Below are 18,416 nucleotides of genomic sequence, written 5' to 3'. Positions count from 1 at the left end.
TTTTATACAACTTGTATTTACTTTTCTCTTTGTTGATTTACTATGTTTTTTCAAGTTAAAAACAAAATTGGAATTTTATTTTCAGCATAAAACCAATTTAAGTCGGAGTGAACAATATTGTGGGAAATTAATATGATCACTGCGTTTTACGCCGGTCTACTGAAAAAAATTGTACTAGCGAAATGACCAGTCGTTTGGAATAAAATTGACCTTTGATTCCGAATTCGCCGCCCGTTTTCCTCATCAGGTCAGGCTTCAGAAATGTTAGGATTATCAGAGAAATATTTATTTTCTTTGTGTCAAAAATATGAAATTGGTCAACTAGTTATCCGTGGTTGCAAGCCAAAAATTTCAGTATATAATTTTATATTTTTTACAGTATAGCAATTTTTGATCAATTTTTACTTTTTTAAAATAATTTACATTTATTTTTTAAATCGAAATAGGTATCTTTACAATAAGTTGCGAAGTGGTAATATTTTCTGTTTCGCACGAGTAGCTAACAAGGTTTTTTCTACAAGCGCAGCAAAATGCAAAATTTAACGATAAATATTTCAAGTGACAGTTTTTATAATTATTTTAAAATTGACACTACAATTGACAGAATTTCCACACTTTTGGGTTGCGGCTTCAAGCCTTTGACTAAAACAAATAGAAGCAGTATTTAAAAACCATTTATATGGGCGAGCGCAGGGAGCAACTTGCAGTAACGAAATGGACTGAATTATAACAACGTGATGCACCTTGTGGAATTGCATTTATTTCCGCCATTGATTCGGTGTGCTTCTGAGTAAAAATTCCCAAACATGAAACCGATAAAGTATGAAATTTTTATTTTAAACTCAAACGATTTGCCGACGTAACTGGTTCTCAACAAAATAGACGTCCTTAATGACTTGATTAAAATTCCAGAATGGGTGAAAAAACATGAATTCATTTTTAAAAACTCCACCTCCTTATACGGTATATTTACATACATAATTTTAACAAAAAGTGTTAATTTCAAGTCACCAAAACGGTATTTATGTACAATCTGTGACAACAATTTATTGGTGCGTAAAACTACATGTACAGTTCATGTGCACGCTTACGATATAGAGTGTATAAATCTCTGTTCCCAAAGAACAAAAAGTCGGAATGCGTTTTTTGCGATTTTATTATAAACCGACAAATGTCTTCAATTTGGGGCAACGATTTACATCATTGTAGAATTCAATTAAATCTGTGTCCAGTCGGAGATAAGTCGAGAACTAATTTACAGATTGTGCGGATTTATTTTTATATCTCAACAAATTTCGAATGTTTTTTAACACGCGTTATTTATTGAGGTTCAACAAACTTATTATGCGATAAATTTATGACACAATAATTCAATTATTTTGGATTGTCAAGGTCGCGAAATTTTTGCAAGTCAAACTTACGGGTTCTCTTATTATAAAGAAAGTTATAATTTGTTACTCTGCAGGTTTACTTAAATAGAGTTGTTTCGCGAAGTTTTATTAGATACACACTTCTTGTCATGACAAATGAGTTTTCATCCTTTGTGCATTCCGCAGCGCGAATTTAGCCGCAGCATAAAATTACAGTGAATTAAAAATAATTAATTGTACAAAAAATGCAGCCGTGTTAAATCAACCGTGAAAATTATTACAGTTTAGACATCGTAATTAAATCTGACTTGAGTTAAATAGTAATTATGTTTTTGCCAATGTATTAATATGGATTTTATAATTAATTAATTGATTATTTGTAAAGTGTAGGCGATTAATTGAATATTACTAAATCATAATTGCTGTGTTTATTTAGCTCTGATTTTCTATTGAAAAAGTTTTTTTTGGCGACCAGACGTTCCATTTAATTCAACGAACTCAGAAACCAAACTTCAACTTCTTCCAAACAAAAGTTTTATTTTTGTCACTCATTACGCCGATTTTTTGCTATAAGAAAAGCTTGCCAATTTATCGCATATTTCCCGGCTAAACCATAATGCAATCACCACCAAGTCCCTAAATCAGCTCTTTTTATTGAGTTAGCAAACTTGAATTTTTTAAAGCGTAAGCGCCCCTAAATTGCGGTAACTTTCCCAAACTTATGTGTTTTAATCATGAGCAAGTTTCCTCGGTATAAATTTTAATTCCGAATATTGTAATTGGAGGAACCCATCATATCAAGTTGTTTACGTTCGTTTCTCTGGATTTTTTTATTCATGAGAATTTTCACAGAACGTTTAAATTAGAGCAGTAGTGCCGACGCCAACAACGAAATTACTAATTAATGAAAATTTTCATTCAGTGCTCCGAGTTGTGAATTGCCAACTTGACACATAATATGGTCCAGTGCACTGTGAGGAGTGTTTAAATGACGATAAGTTTTCTGTTTAAATGATAAAACTATAAAGTTAATTGAACGATTTGCGCTAATTTAATTTAATTACCATGTGGCCGTCGACTTTTATCGCCTGTATCACTCTCTATTTGGTAAGTAATGCATTTAATGTTTCCAAACGCCATTAAAATAGCTACTGAAAACATGGATATAAAACCAAAAACTTCTTTTAATTAAGACCTCTATTTATGTTGTGCTTTGTAACGACATTTTCGATAGTGTCACTTTATTATTATTATCTAACCCCAATTTACATTTCTCATCCCGAAATTTACGATTTTTCGATTTATTGACGACGACTCCGTCCCCAATTAACCCTCAAACTAATTTCTTTGCTGTATTAACGTGTCAGCGATATTACAGTAGATGCAATCATTCAGCCTAAAATTTTTTCGAGTAGTGCTTTCTAACGAGAACTGTGCGATTTTTTTTTGTCTGAAAATGAAAATTTATAAACATTCTATTTCTTGATCTAAAATTTTATATTCGATACAATTGAACAAGTTAGAAGTAGGAAAGTCTCTAAATATTACTGCCTGCCGATTAAAAATGCCAAAGTTTAATAGAAACTTTTATTTTGAGAGAAACTAAAAATTTCTAAAAATTGTGTATCTAATTTAAATTTTTGTTATATCAATCATTTGGTTAACAAGTTAAAATTAGGAAATTCTCCAAATTTTTAATAGGAAACGGCAGAAATGTGTGGTTTACCTGAAACTAAAAATTCTGTTTCTTGCTTTAAAATATTGGAATTTTACACATTTTTAATAAACAAGTCAAAAGTAGTATGACCTCTAAATATTACTGTCTACGAATTAAAAATATCAAAGTTAAGTTACAATGTGTAATAGAAAAGGTATTTCCTCTAAAAATAAAAATTTTGTAAAAAAATAGTTTCTTATTCTAAAATTTTCTAAATTAACAGAATTGATGAACAAGTCTAAAGTAGTAAAGCCTATAAATATTACTGTCGGCAGATTGAAACTACCAAAGTTACAGAATTTAAAAGAAAATGATAGAAATTTACGATTTTTTCAATTTATTGACGACGACTCCGTCCCCAGTTAACCTTCAAATTAATTCCTTCGCTGTAATTAACGTGTCAGCGAAATTACAGTGAATGCAATCAATTATCCTGAAATTTTTCCGAGTGGTGCAACTCCTCTCCAGCGTGAACTGTACTTTGAAAAAATTCCTACAATTTGAACCGGAGCATGCAATATTATTTTAAGCTGACAAAAAGAATGTCGTGAATTTAAATTGCTAAACAAACTTAATTTCAAAACGTGTTATTATCCTGTTAAAGTCCTTAAAATATAGCCTGAGGATTATTATTATTAAGTCATCGAGCTATTAAATAAATTGATTGCGTAACGAATCCGGCAAGTTGCACTTTTTGAGGTGTGCATAAATCAGTGTTTATTGTCGTCCAATTTTAGACTTTTAGATTAACGCGTTATACAGCGAGACAAGTTTACAGCATGAACCGTCGTAATTACAAACAGTTTTCATTATTCTGGCTTATTATTAACGTGATCCATCTCCAGGGACATCCGCGCCTTTTTGAGGAGTGTCAATTTTTTCTTGTTTGTGCACGAATGACGAATTATTTCGAATCATTTACTGTCAATTGACGTGATAAACGTATAATTCATTGTCAAAGTTTTTTTTCTCTTCGCTCAACACCGTTGGATTCATCAGACGTTTCCACCTCCTTGTGATACATTTATTTTTTAAACTCTCTCTTTTCCAATAAATTACTGACAGTGAGACACTTTTTTGAGTCCTTATTATGGAAAGGAAGATACATCAAATTTAATGAAGCTTTTTTCCTCGCGTTGTTCCCGATCGATACACCTCGCAGAATTTTTTTTATCTGATGTCTTATGTTGAGCAGTAGCGTCAATTTTTTATGGAGCACGTTGAGTGTTCCTTAAAAATTCATCTGCTCGCAAATTTCGCCCGGAAACCAAATTCAACTTTTGCTCTGGATTCTGCACTTGCAGCCTATTTCTGGAAGTGGTCCACAACTGCAAAACATCAAATACGAATTTTGACTCGTTGATGCAACTTTTTATCACATCTCTCATCATCCGAGTGGTGATTCACCTCATCTCAAACGATTTAATACTGTCTTGATGATAACACTGATGCAGTTAAAATGCATCGCTGCATTTTAGTGAAGTGTTAACATACGTATCCATCTAACTTTTTCAAATAAACTGAATTCGAATAACTAAAAACGAGCTTTCTTGAGTTCATTCAACTAAAAGTATTTTACCCTAGTTAAACTAACATTTTGCAAAGTACCCATTTTGCGTGGGTCTTCATTGCTGCCTAGGCGGCACCAGACTCACACTAACCCGCCAGGGAATTACTGTTATTTCATTATTATCTTGCAAACGTGCATCATTAATTCTCCTAAAACACAATGCAAGCTTTGTGGTAAAGAGATAACCACTTGACCGTGCGCGAAACTGCAAAATCTACGTCAAATTCTTGATGCAATTTTTTCTAATCTCTTCGATGCTCTTGCAGCGTTACATGTGTTCTTTTATTATTAGATAGATTATATTTTATCACTACTTTAACGATTGTAAACTGTAATAGCATTTTATGTCTCCAATTCGTTGGTGGTATACAACTGATGTATGCTAGTCGTAAAGATAACCAGCCGAATAGGTAAGGATATTGATCATAAAGCAAATGTCCCATAAAGTGTGTGTGGTGCGTGCCACGATTATTAATTAGATTAATTTCGGTTTATTAAATTAGTAGGGGAAAGGTCAACAGATTTGTTGGTTTATGACTGTTTGAAAATTAAAACTGGCAAAGTTACAGTATTTAATAGAAAATGTAATTAGAGAATTTTGGTTTCTCTAAAAATAAAAATTTCTAAAAATTCTGTTGTTTGTTCTAAAATGTTGTAATTTACTACAGTTCATAAACAGACTTAAGGTAGTAAAACCTCCAAATTTTACTGCCTGAAGACTAAAAGTGTCAAAGTTACAGAATTCTGCCTCTGCAAAGCTGCTTCTATTTGCTTAGGTTTTGTACAAGAACGTATCAATTTTTTGCACTTCTTTCCTATCAACCAGGAGCTATTTAAATAACAATCCACGCCACAAAGTGCATCTTTCTCTTCAATCAACTTTACGTAGGTTTATCGTCGCTGCAGCTTTTTTTTGCTAAACTCCATCGATATGATCTGCATTTTCCAAGCTTACAATGGAAAACAATTCAGTGTATAAAAAACTGACTTTTGAAGTGAGCTCTCTGAAGATTGGTTTTAAAAATGCTAAAATAATAAATGTCTTTCACTGCGTTTCCTTTGTTATCAAGCCGGTTTACTATCCTTCAAATTGAGCAACTGTTAAAATAGCAAAGATTTATGGCAAGTAGGTACCTTTACATAGCTTCGTTATAAACGAGATAATGAAATTATAGTGCAACGACTCTGAAAAATAAATAAACAAAAAAAGTTCGATGTTCGATTGAAATGAGTTCGGAATTTATGGTTTTTACTTGTTCCTAATATAGAGGTATTGTGCTTGCTTATTTATGTTGGTTAACAATTGGGTATTTTCAATAATAAATTCAGTTTGTTTAAAATGTATTCAAGGTTGCACCCCATTCAGGCTTGTTTCGGATGATTTATTTTATGACCTAATAAGACGAGTGGAAATGAATCAAGCTGCAGATTTATTTGGTATTGTTACGCAAAACTGTTTTGTGGGAAGAAGAATATAGCCGAGTAAATTTCAAATTTTAAGAATACAGTTACCGTACAGTTATTTTTTATTTTATGACGCATCTATAGATAAGCTAAATTTTGAGCCAATTTTTACAAGATAATGAGAATGTTTACAAAGCCGAAATTAGATTTCACCGTGTGAGTTCCATAATAAAATTCGTATATGGGCAGTTCCGACAATAAATTTTACATTTCAGTTACCATTTCAGCGCTTTAATGCTGTATTATGGATGTGTTTTCTATTACAAGCGAAAGGAGGTTATATGGTGTTTTATCCTTATTTGTAACAATATACAAACCATTTTAAAGTTTGCACATAATTTACGTATGTAGTTCCATTAGGTATAATGTTGCTCGACAGCTCCAATTTTGTATTTGCATCTCTTCATTCTTGTTGAAAACTTCTCGCCGCGGAAACGCTGCAATTTCATTGTATCCAATTCTGAAGTCACTTTAACAAGTTGTAGTTAAAAATCGCCACTTGTCGCTTATAAAGACAACTTCTACCATCTGAAACGTCAGTTCTTCCAAACAAGAGCTCACGCTGAGCCTTCCCACTGAATTATTTAAATTGAAAGTGTAAAGAAAGCCTGTCGACTAGTCTCTAGATGTACCGAAACATCCAGATAAACTGTTATTTTTTCCACGGCCATGTGTTGATAAAATAAAAATACTAGAGCATGAGAATCACTAATGCACATTCCTATAAAAGCATTAATTATTGCTTAATGCGGCGAATTATTCTAATTCTACACCACTCAATAAAGACCTCTGAAAACCAATTACCGTCCACACACACATGTTGGGTCTAATTAGATGTCCCATCATACAATACAATGTGTTAAATCTGGGCTTAACTGTAGCGATAAAGACGTTTCCTGTGCGCCTCAGGTTACAATTAACATTACAAAAAGTTGGATTTTTTCAGGGGTTGGGGCGGATACACTGATCTTTATTTATTGGTTTACTTCATGGGGAAGGTGCTTCCATAGTTGTTACATAACAAGCAAACGAAAGTTATGTAGGGTTGCACGGTTCTAAGAATGATACTTCCTTGATGGAACTTGAAACCACCGGGTCGGGGAATTAATTAAATATACAGAGGGTGCACGTCGTGGTGGGACTGGAAAATGAGGAGGCAAGAAAAACGAACTAGGGCAACGAGGACTCATTATTAACCTTTTCACTGCGCAATGTTTTTTGAAAATTTTTTTAACTGTGCGCGGTTTGTCAGCTCCTGCGACAATATACGTTCCGAGCAGTTGATCGGTGTTTTGCCTTGGCGTATATTAACGTCTTGAGCACTTGACCGATTAACTAGTTTTACAAATGTTCATAGAGATTTTAATTTTCCACAACGTCAATATATTAAACAAGGTAACATTGAGATGAGAGCTGATTATTATGGTGATATTACCTGGCCCTTAGTTCGTATCTACTTTTAAACTGCGTGGATAAAAAGATGCATGGAATAGATTTCAAATGAATTTTAGTCGTAGACGGATACAGGGTCCGGCAACACTTGTGTCCACCCCTAAAATCGTCTTTAATTTTAAAGATAAAATTTTGAAAATTTGCATACGCTTATAGTTGACCAGGCTCTAGAAGCTGATACAAAAATTTGTTTTGATATCACGGTTTCTTTGGCGTCGCGACGCCTAAAAAGTTTAATTTTTAGCGATTTTTGGGTTTTTGCGGTAATATTAGCGGATTCAATTTTTTTTCAACATAACTGTAATACAAATATTTGAGTTTTTATTTTAAATCTACTTCAAATGGTGTTTAAAATTTGCGAAAAAAAAGCTGTTTTATCAAGTTATTTTTCAACATTTTGACGGTGCAGTGACAAACTACGTTTACACCAAAATTTCACAAGTCACTTCATTCACTCATATGAAGGTGAATTTTGATTAGCACGTTCTGGACACTAGAAATCGTTAATTAACATCGACAAAGCGACAATTTCGCCAAGTAAGACTTTTGTTACCTTCTAAAACGAACCAAAGAATAGATGTCATTTGTGACACAAGATGTTGACAGATGGGTGTAAACGTAGTTCCCAATTTTGACGTAATAAAATTGGAAACTAACTTGATTAAACAGCATTTTTTCCTCAAATTTTGAATACAATTTACATTAAATCTAAAATGTCAACTGAGATATTTTTAACACATTTATATTGAAAAAAAATTAAATTAGAGGTTCATTTCATAAAACTTCACAATTAGCTAAAAAATACACTTTTAAGGCGTCGCGACGCCAAAACTATAAGTGATAAAAATAAATTTTTGCGTCAGCTTCTAGAGTTTTGTCAACTGTGAGCGTATGCAAATTTTCAAAATTTAATCTTTAAAATTAAAGACGATTTTGAGGGTGGACACAAGTGTTGCCGGACCCTGTATATACGTTCTGAGCAGGGAACGGTAAAAAAAAATGTATTTAAAAAAATGAAAGCTATTGTGACTGTGTATTTCTAAGAGGTAGATAACCATATTTGTGTCTTCAAAAAATTATGTTTTGAGCAGTTGACCACTTCTTAATCAATGCGAATATATCCGTTCGGAGCAGTTTGAGCGAAATATTATTTTGCGGATTTTTCCGGGCCGAGCAGTGTAAAGGTTAATAAAGTGCATTCTTTGTCGGTGTTTGCTTACGTACTTGCTTCTGAAATATCAACCAGAAAACTAATAAACTTACAAAAACTTTAAACTTTACGACCTGCGGCTATACATAGATATCTGCTCGTAATGTGATTTTAATCGCACGTCTGACGTGATCAACGAAATCGTGATCGCCAGTTCATTGAATATTTTTCAGTGTTTACTGAATGGAAACTAGCACCCGTTTTGTATATTTTCTTTGTCGTCGATATTTCAGGAAACTAAAATAAATTCGGCGAGTGTTTATTAACAAGAAGCTAATTAAGTTAAACATGTATAATTAAGTGGAATGAAGTAACTTGTCACTAAAGAAAACATATCCCATTGACTAAATTTGCGCAGTTTGAATACAATTCCTAGGCAAATCTGTCCGGGGACCCGAGAGTCTGCAAAGTGCTTCGGCAGCGTTGTGATTAATTTTCCATGACCTTTGGGTTTTCATTTAACGATCTCTACTATTTGCAATCGAATAAATACGACAAGACCATCAATAAGACGCGACAAGGACTTATTGCTGAAATCGTCGCATTGAATTGTCGATATTATCTGGAATAATAATGAAACTTTAATAATGTCTATTGAAGATAATTTGCCATTTTCGTAGGAGAACCGATGACACAACCGCATAAATAACTATAATCTGTTCAGTTTTGTGGGATTTGGCGTATTAAATCGACGTTTTGGGAAAACGCTTGAAGGAGACCCACTTCTCTTGATCCTAGCTAATAATATTACCATGTGTTTAAATCAGTAGTGGTCCATAAATTTTCCTCCGTTACAAAAAAAAACACATTCCAGGTGCTAATTTTAACTACAAGACATTTTCCATTCCCAAAAGCGATAAGTCAACACGTGTAAAAATTTTATTGCTATTTGTAAACGATACTTGTTAACATTTAACTACTATTAATTAAACATTTTTCTGTACAAGTTGCCGATATTGAACTTTGTCGTTCCATTACTCAAGACCGCAAATTGACTTTAAAATCGTACGAATATTTGCACAAAGACTAATGGCGCCAGCTTTACGTGTAAATAATTGCGCGTAAACGATTCCCATGGTTCAAGATCCTACTTTCCTAGTCACACAAGAAAAATCGACAGGAAGCCGTTTAGAAAAATCCAATCCGTGTTGCGATGAATGGGTGAAACGAAACGAAATTTTTTCAGACACCTCTTGTACTGCTGTTTCCAATTAGTAACGCATTGTTGGAACGAAATACGAAGTGCAACCTGCTGAAAATTCGAACGCGCCGCAAAGCTCCTGCTGTGGCGAAAATACACCGGTCAGTTATCCTGCAAGATGTTAATTAATTTTGGTACTGTTTGTACTTTCTCGAAGAGAATTATGCTAAAAAACATAAATAACACACCTAAAATGTATTCATGGCACAACTTGGCTGTAGGCACTTGTCAGCTACTACACATTTAAAAGAAATGGACTTAGAATGGTAGAATAGTCCAAGAGTTATGATTTCAGCAAGCTCTTTCGTCTGGAACTCTTTTTTCCTGTCGTCCAATCTAACTTGACATGCAAGTAAATGATCAAAGCATTTACCGACAAGCAGTTGACAAGTAACATTCCAAACATTCAGTGCTTGAAAACGGCAATCTTTTTGTATTTCATTGCATATTAAATCAAATTATATATTCATTAAGTGTATTTCAATTCAATCTTATTAGTTTCTCGTAAGACTCCTCTAACAATCGGCAGTGACAGCGTCACGTCAGATCAAGTGGTCTGCATCTGGTTGGCGATATCGTAATTCAAACGGAAGTCTTCCACACTTGCGGTATCTAATTTTCATTTCACTGCTGAAGGCCTTCAATAGAGTTATTAAAATGATCAATGTGTCCAAATAATACACTTCACCTGCCAGTCATGGAATTCGATCAGAATTAATAGCGTGCTAGTGGGACACGATGGGCCAAGAATGTTGTCGCAAACGTTCCAATTATTTAGCAGACGGAGGCGCCCGTAATCATGTTTCCGCAGATAACATCTTATTAAGGTGGACGCTTTCTCTTTAATTCCATTTGTGGCCGAATTTGCGATATTTAAATGTGTGGCAGATTCGTTTTGTCTGAACTAACGCCGGAGCGCCGGAAATTCCACGTTTTGTCTGAACTAACGGGCCCATATGGGGAGCGCCAAGACATTTTCCACTTACAGTTTTCATGTTGCCGAGTCGCATTTAAAGAGTGAAAGTGGAATAAAATAAAAAATTAGTTTCTTCAAAACGTTGTATAAAATTTATATTCTGTCGACATTTGGCTGCCATCCGCCCTCATTTTTCGCCCCACGAAATGTCAGCCGTTGTGGCAACAATAACAAAGATTTTTCACGGATTAAGCGTGCGAAGTATAATAATATAATGCCTTCATTATTAGTCGTAGATATACCGCACATAATAAACATGCAGTTCGGCCCATCCCAAATCATGGTATCTCGACACCATCGATTCGACTTATCTGTTCAATCATGTACCGCCCTCAAATTAGCATATTTTTTATTTTCCAAACTTGTTGATGGAAATATTTCGTGCATAATTTCGACCCATTATGGGGTGATCTTGTCAAAATGAGCTTTGTTGGTGAGAGATACAGTAATTGTGCCATTCTTCAAGTTCCATGATTGGATTTTATTAGATAAAGTTTGCTAAATAAAAGTATTGAACTGTGAGCTTGAAATGGGTCAAGTTGGACCGTGTGGTATGCGGTGAAGCCGACAATAACGTCATTTAGTTTAAATCTATTAAGTTGTTAGCACTTTTCTGTTTGTACAAAGAGAGTACTTGTAAATTTCAGAAAGGCCAATCTCTGAATATGGAAGAATTTAACACTGCCATCTTCATAGAAACTTTGCCTTTCTTCTGTAATTATTTTCTCGTGATTTCGATAATATCGACAAACGATTCAACTCGAGCCTACATCCCGATCAGCACAAGCGTCTGTTAATTGATCTAACGGCCACACATTGAGCAAACAACCTAACCGAATACAAATCGTCCTAATTTAAAATGTTGCTTTTAAATTGAGCCATTTGTCTCCGACAATTCGATTAGCAAACGTCGAGAGCTGCAGCCTTCAAAATCAATTTTTCTATCACCAATTACGCCCCATCTTCATGCAAATGAATGACGATATTCAAGACAAGGTACGACCTTGCTGCTAAAGCTCCGCTCAATTATGTAATTACGCTTGATTAACTTCCACTACTCTTAGCCAATTGAATAATGATGTTTTGATCTTATTGCAGAGCGTTAGTGCTAATGGCGTAATCGGCAGCGTTGACGATAATCAGGAAGAGTGTACCGCTTGTTTGAAAGGGAAATGTAGGAGTATCAATGGGCTATACACAAGACCGGATTTACCGCCAGGATACTCTCTGGTGGCGCAGATTCCTCAAGGAGCTTGCAGGATCTTGGTGCAGCAGTTGAAACATACGAGGAACCATTTAGGTAAGACCGACTCAATCAAAATTGATCATAAACTTTGATAAGTTAGTTTACGAGGATTGTCGATCTGCTTGGACAAACAAAGGAAATGTGTTTTCGTGGCGCCGAAGCTCATTTGCAACAATGTTCGAGTCGAAGTACTTGAATTCGGTTGAATTGGAAATTAGAAAAAATATCATGTCTATTATTGGAAAGAATTCTTTTTTTATTGATGACATGCAACTTCTTTGCGCTACTAAATGTCCATTTTAAAATATTGTACAATAAAAGTGTCGTTAAAATTTATAACTATGACTATTGTTAATGTTCGACTTTGTAAATTTTAACGACATTTTTATAGTACACACATAGTATTATTAAACTGAAAAAAAACTAGTAGTAAGCAATTACATTCTGCATTATTAAAACAATATTAAAAGTCCTAGACCACCTTTGACGTTGGCATTATAAAAAACCGTTTGACCGCAAGTGCTATCAAGATCTAAACTTACTATTTATTTAGAGCCGTGTCTATAAAGAACTAAATGGTAGAAAGCAATAAATTCATTACGACTAATGTTTTTGCAATCATCCAAGCAGTTTAGATAGCTTTAGGATGCCAGGCTGACGCTTGATCTCTGTATGATTTGCTTTATAGCTATAAGGAATGCCAATGGAACATTCATAGTCAACGGTGATTGGAAAATCAGCAATTCAGGGATTGCGAGTGGTGCCGGCACACGTTTCACTTACGTCAAACAGGATGGATCGTCCTTCGAAACGATTAGTTCGCCAGGACCTTTGGCCAATCCTGTCGATATTATGGTAAGTTTGCTTGTTAAATTTTATAGAGTTACGCGACAAATGATTTCAATTGAAGGTCTCGGTATGATTCTTTCGATGCTTATTATTTATGGGACTGTTTATGGCCGGTTTAAGTTAAGATGTGGTGGCGCAGGCCAATTTAGTTTTATTATTATTAGAAGAGGGTTAGCTTAGGTCGAGTTTTTTCATATAAACAGAATCAGAACACTTATGGGCTATTTATAGTTTGCTTTGTGGCGCTTAAATTTTTATTATCAATTATTTGACCCTCACAAGTAGAAAAACATTAGGAAATCGCGAATGCTTTTAAACTCCAAAGAGACCATCTGTGGTAATTAGTGATGATCAGTTTGAGATTTTAATTGTAGGAAATTTAGATTGCCAGTTATAAATAAATTTGCTAGTTGCATGCATTTATAGAATTCTGATACTGATGGTCCTTGAACTTGACAGAATTATGGAGTAGAAGCATAAAATTAAGTTGGGGTTGATAATTATTGCGATGTTTACCGCAGGCTCTTCAAATTGTAATAAATTTTTGCGCAAATAGGCATCTTCTAATTATAACTTCGGCCTTAGTTCTGAGCCACTATGCAAATATACGCGTAGATATGTAATAAGAGTTGATGTTTTTTTCTTAGAAACCTATCTGAGCTAAAACCAAAAATTATTTCATCTTAATCGTATTTATTAATCTAATAAATTCCTACATTACATAAAATAAAGATGGGAAAAAAAGATGCCGTCACTTTTAATAACATCTTATCGTAAAGAAGTCGAACACCTTACTTAACGACATAAAAGCTGATGATTAACATATTTTCTCAGATTATTAACTTCCAAACAAACCTCGGAGTCAAATACGGCTACTCCCTGCCCATGGACCCTAACACCCCTCAAATAGCTCCACCACTTATAAAACGGCCCGAAACTAGCATCCCGGAGCCTCGTCGTCTGGAAACACCTTTGAATGCTCTCAACCAAAGAGACGAAGCGCGGCCGATTCACCGACGCACCAGACTACGCCGCCGCTTCGCCTGGAAGATCAGTGGAGTTTCAGCGTGCTCAAAATCCTGCGGTGGAGGTAATTTAAAAGTGTCGTCAGCAGTTTTCACTACTAATTTTCTTGCAGGTTTGCAAGCGACGGTGGTGACTTGTGTTCGAGAGCACACGCAAACACCAGTACCTGATCGGCGATGTGCTCATTTAGAGAAACCCATGACTCAACCCATTCGTTGCAATGTTAAAGACTGTCCGCCTCATTGGGAAGCTCATTGGACGACGTGCAGCGTGACTTGCGGTGAAGGAATTCAACATTATGTTCCTCAATGTAATCAGGAGTTGAGTACTGGAAGGAGTATTGTAGTGGGCGAGGTGGCCTGTCCAAGGCCTAAACCGCCATCTCAGGCTAAACCTTGTGTACAAGAACCGTGTGAAAGTATCAGAGATAACGAATTACCGCAAACACCCGACACCTCTTTAAGAAGTAGTCGCCAAGAGTGGACAGTCGGGCCGTGGACACCGGTTTGCTTTTTATTTTTACCATAAAAATTAGTACCGTTTGTGTTTTCAGTGTTCTGTGTCTTGCGGGACTGGTCATCGCACCCGCACGGTAACCTGCCCTGGCGGCCACTGCCACCCTGAAGACCGCCCAAAATATGCAGAATACTGCGAAAACGGTCCGTGTTCTGCATCATTAAGTGGCGAAATTTCTCCATGGTTGCAATCCGAATGGTCCCATTGTTCCGAATCCTGCGGTACCGGAACTCAAACCCGTTTGGCCTTTTGTTCCCATCAAAGCAACTGCAGCGAAAACAGTAAACCGGAGACGTCCAGGGCGTGTTCCAGTGACAAACAATGTGGAGGGCAATGGTTCACAGGTCCATGGAGTGTTTGCACTGACTCATGTTCCGGAACTGCGAAACAAAAACGGGAAGTTTTCTGTGTTGTGAAAATCAGAGGCCAGTCTCATATCACCAACGAAATGACTTGTTCTGCGGCACTTAAACCACCGACGGAGCAAATGTGCAGTGGAAGGTGTCCTCCGAAATGGTTCTTCGGCGAATGGGGTACCTGCGAGGGTTGTCCCAACGGCGTACAAAGAAGGGAAGTGAAATGTTTAGATGTGGATGGACGACATTCTAGTAATTGTATTGAAAGCGAAATGCCCATTGCCAAGAGGCAATGTGTCTGTCATAGAGGGGAGGAACATAGGGAAAGGTACAAACCGGCACAAGATGAACCAGCCGATCGTAAGTTTTATTCACATACAAGTAAATAAAAAAGATTTGTTAAGTAAAAATGATCACTGTAAATTTATACATCAAATAAAATTATCCCGGCGCATCCACCAATTTATTTTTTATGTTCTGTGGTTGTTCGTTCATATTAGTTCTTTGTGAAAATTGCCGGGATCTTGAAATCAAATTTTAGATAGTTAACAGCGCAGTTTTTTAGGTTCTTGCGTCGACCGAATCCGAAACTGTTACCTAGCAGTACAGGCGCGACTCTGCCAGTACCCATACTACACTAATCACTGCTGCATCTCTTGCAAGAGGGCGCAACAAGATCTTTTGGAATAATCTGTGATTGGAAGAATCCCCCGTAGTCAAAACCCACGTACTGACTTTAAACAATTTAGAATTATTTTTAGCGAAAGTGATGTACGAGTGAAAGTAAAATAACGTGTGCATGATGTTTTCCTGATAACATTGCATGTAGGTGGAATACATTGGTTACTACATCTCTATTTATTTGTGTTAATAGTTCGACTTTTGTAAATATATTTTTTATACTTTGAAAATCCCAGTAGATTCCAATGTATGAATTGTTCTTCCATCACCAATAGAATACTCTTACATTTATAGATGTCTGTGATTGTTTTTCCACTAACTATTCTAGTTTTAAGACGAATGAATGACTTATTCATTGTACTTCGCTTCAAAAGCACTGCCAAATTTTTTTTCTGAATCTTTTGTTATTTTTAATTGTATTTTGCGCTAATGAGCGCGTGACTGCGCACTTGCCAAAATGTGTGTTACGTGTAATTAATTTAAAAGAATAAAATTTATTTTTAGGCACTGTATTAATTTTAAGTGTAGACATTACAAATAAGTATTATAATTTTAGCTTGTATGTATTTATTAGCATAATATTATAAACAATAATAAAAACTTAAAACAACTTCTTTAGAAGTGTTTTAATCTGATGGTACCCGGACACTAATGAGCCGTTTATGGTCCACAACGTTCCCAAAATGGTAGCTATTAATGCAACGAGTCGAGATTCTTTAGACGTGTAAAAAACGAACCAATTAGTGTAATAAGAATAGCACAAAGAAACTACACCTATTACATAACCGGCGAGACCTAAGAAATTATGAATAAATTTGTATAAAACCGGCATGTTAAGTTTATGTGAATAATTTGCAAGTCCTCCAAGAAACACTGATATAATGAAGAGGATCATTGAAACTAGGCCTGAAATTATTGTTATTGATAATAATTGATAATATACAAACAATACAAATACCAGTTATTCCGTGAACTGTATATAGATGATAACCATCTTCTAGATAGATAAATGTTTCTATACATCCTGCAGTCACCAAAATTGTACCTGACAGAAATAAAAACGCGTGAATTTTGTATTTTAGTTTACGTGACACTTGTTTGGACCACAATTCATCTGAAGGGAAGAGCATTAAGCCTTCGGTCATTAAGGGAATCATCTACAAAAAAATGATTAAATTCGAACAATGAATTTCCCACGAGTACTGAAAGATGGTTCAGTTAACACTAATTTAACTTCGATGTGATGACTTTTCTTACCCCTAAAGTGCACAAGATAACATGCCAAGAAAACCAGTAATTGTAGTACACTATTGGAAGGTAACAACAATACAACAGTACACCCATAAGCATATTTCTCGTTAATAAATTTAAGAAAAAGCGGATCGCGTTTATACTCAACTCTTCAAAAGGCTTCATTTTATTTAAACTTTGACTTCAAACAGATGGAATATAACTGAAACGGCATTCTTTTAAAAAATATTATCTGGAAATTGATGATTAGACTTCTATTTTTAATTGTACTGGAATTAGTGGATTATAAATAAAATATAAATTTTTTGTCACATTCTGAGAAATGATTGATCTGTCAACTTTTAGTTTTTAGTATATTATAAATAATAAAAAAATGTAACCATTTTATATTTTAACCACTGATAAAAACATTCAATTTGATTTTAAAGTTTATTTACAAAAAATATCAAATATCTAAACCTAAACTGATTCGAAGAGTGGTTCTTAATGCGTTGTTATGAATAAAATAAAATTTTCCCGGCGCATCCACCAATTTATTATCCATCTTCTGTCTTTGTACCTGCAATAAGAATAGAAACTTTTACCTAATTTCAAATTCAGATGTAAATAAATATTTATTATAATACTATAAATAACACAAATATTATTTTTTTCTGTAAAAACGTTTAACAATTTTCAACGACGATGTAAGCTGATTAAATCCAGACACTAAAGATCCTTTTATAGTCCACAACGTTCCCAAAATTGTAACTATTAATGCGATGAGTCGAGTTTCTTGATACGTGTAATAAACAAACCAATGAGTGTAGTACGCATAGCATAAAGATACCATTCCTACTAAATAACCAGCAAGACCGACGAGATTATGAATAAATTTGTAAAAAACTGGAATTCCTAAATGTTGTGAATAATTTGCGAGTATTCCAAGCAACACCGAAACAATGAAGAGGACCATTGCTGCTAATCCTGAAATCATTTTATGTTCACGATGATGAACACAAATGTAGATTACCTACCTGTTTTTCCATGAATTGTGTATAAATGATACCCGTCTTCTAGGTATAGAAATGTTTCTATACATCCGAAGCTGACTAGAATTGTGCCCAACAGAAATAAAAATCCATGAATCCAGGATTTTTGTTTACGTGTTATTTTTTTTGAGTCTAATTCTGGAGAAAACAACATTAAGCCTTCAGTCATAAATGGAATTAACTAAAAATAGATCAGTGATTTAATCTATGAAAAACGACGAAAGAAAATGAAATAATACAGAAAAATCATAGAAATTAGATTACTTACTCCTACAGTACACAGTACAACGTGCCACATAAACCAACTATATTCAATCGATAGAGGAACATGACAAACGTAAACCACCACAGCCATAAGCAAATTTCTGGTTAATAAATTAAAAAAGAAGCTAATTATGTTTTTAATCAATTCCACAAAAACCTTCATATTGTTAATCTAACTCTGCACAGAAATAATAAATATAGATCGTAGGACTTTTGTATAAAAATACAAATCTATT

The 18,416-nt window shown here is 34.7% G+C and overlaps 3 protein-coding genes across 3 annotated transcripts in view; 1 reads left to right on the top strand and 2 right to left on the bottom strand.

Annotated features, from left to right (window-relative positions):
- The window catches only part of LOC148181350 (ADAMTS-like protein 4), a 66,425-nt gene extending 50,203 nt beyond the window's left edge, over positions 1-16,222 (top strand). The window contains exons 7-12 of the mRNA XM_088041180.1: positions 12,059-12,260; positions 12,895-13,061; positions 13,890-14,145; positions 14,194-14,585; positions 14,635-15,313; positions 15,519-16,222. Of these exons, the coding sequence (XP_087897306.1) occupies positions 12,059-12,260; positions 12,895-13,061; positions 13,890-14,145; positions 14,194-14,585; positions 14,635-15,313; positions 15,519-15,643 (1,821 nt within the window). The 3' untranslated portion in view covers positions 15,644-16,222. The remainder of the gene's footprint in view (positions 1-12,058; positions 12,261-12,894; positions 13,062-13,889; positions 14,146-14,193; positions 14,586-14,634; positions 15,314-15,518) is intronic.
- Positions 16,223-16,235: 13 nt separating this feature from the next.
- LOC148181349 (transmembrane reductase CYB561D2-like) lies at positions 16,236-17,050 on the bottom strand. The gene is made up of 3 exons (XM_088049758.1): positions 16,892-17,050; positions 16,593-16,791; positions 16,236-16,540 (listed from the first exon to the last, which is right to left on the bottom strand). Exons 1-3 carry the CDS (start codon positions 17,048-17,050, stop codon positions 16,236-16,238), a joined length of 663 nt encoding a protein of 220 aa, XP_087905884.1.
- A 280-nt stretch (positions 17,051-17,330) lies between these two features.
- Positions 17,331-18,343, bottom strand: LOC148181348 (transmembrane reductase CYB561D2-like). Its single transcript, XM_088049746.1, has 4 exons — positions 18,185-18,343; positions 17,902-18,097; positions 17,556-17,851; positions 17,331-17,444 (listed from the first exon to the last, which is right to left on the bottom strand). Exons 1-4 carry the CDS (start codon positions 18,341-18,343, stop codon positions 17,331-17,333), a joined length of 765 nt encoding a protein of 254 aa, XP_087905872.1.
- Between the last annotated feature and the right edge of the window lie 73 nt (positions 18,344-18,416).

The sequence above is a fragment of the Gnatocerus cornutus genome, chromosome 1 (assembly GCF_029298725.1).
Source record: "Gnatocerus cornutus isolate USDA-ARS CGAHR chromosome 1, icGnaCorn1.1, whole genome shotgun sequence".
NCBI lineage: Eukaryota > Metazoa > Arthropoda > Insecta > Coleoptera > Tenebrionidae > Gnatocerus > Gnatocerus cornutus.
Note: the sequence above shows the minus strand (reverse complement) of the source record. Positions and strands in the feature narration are given on the sequence as shown.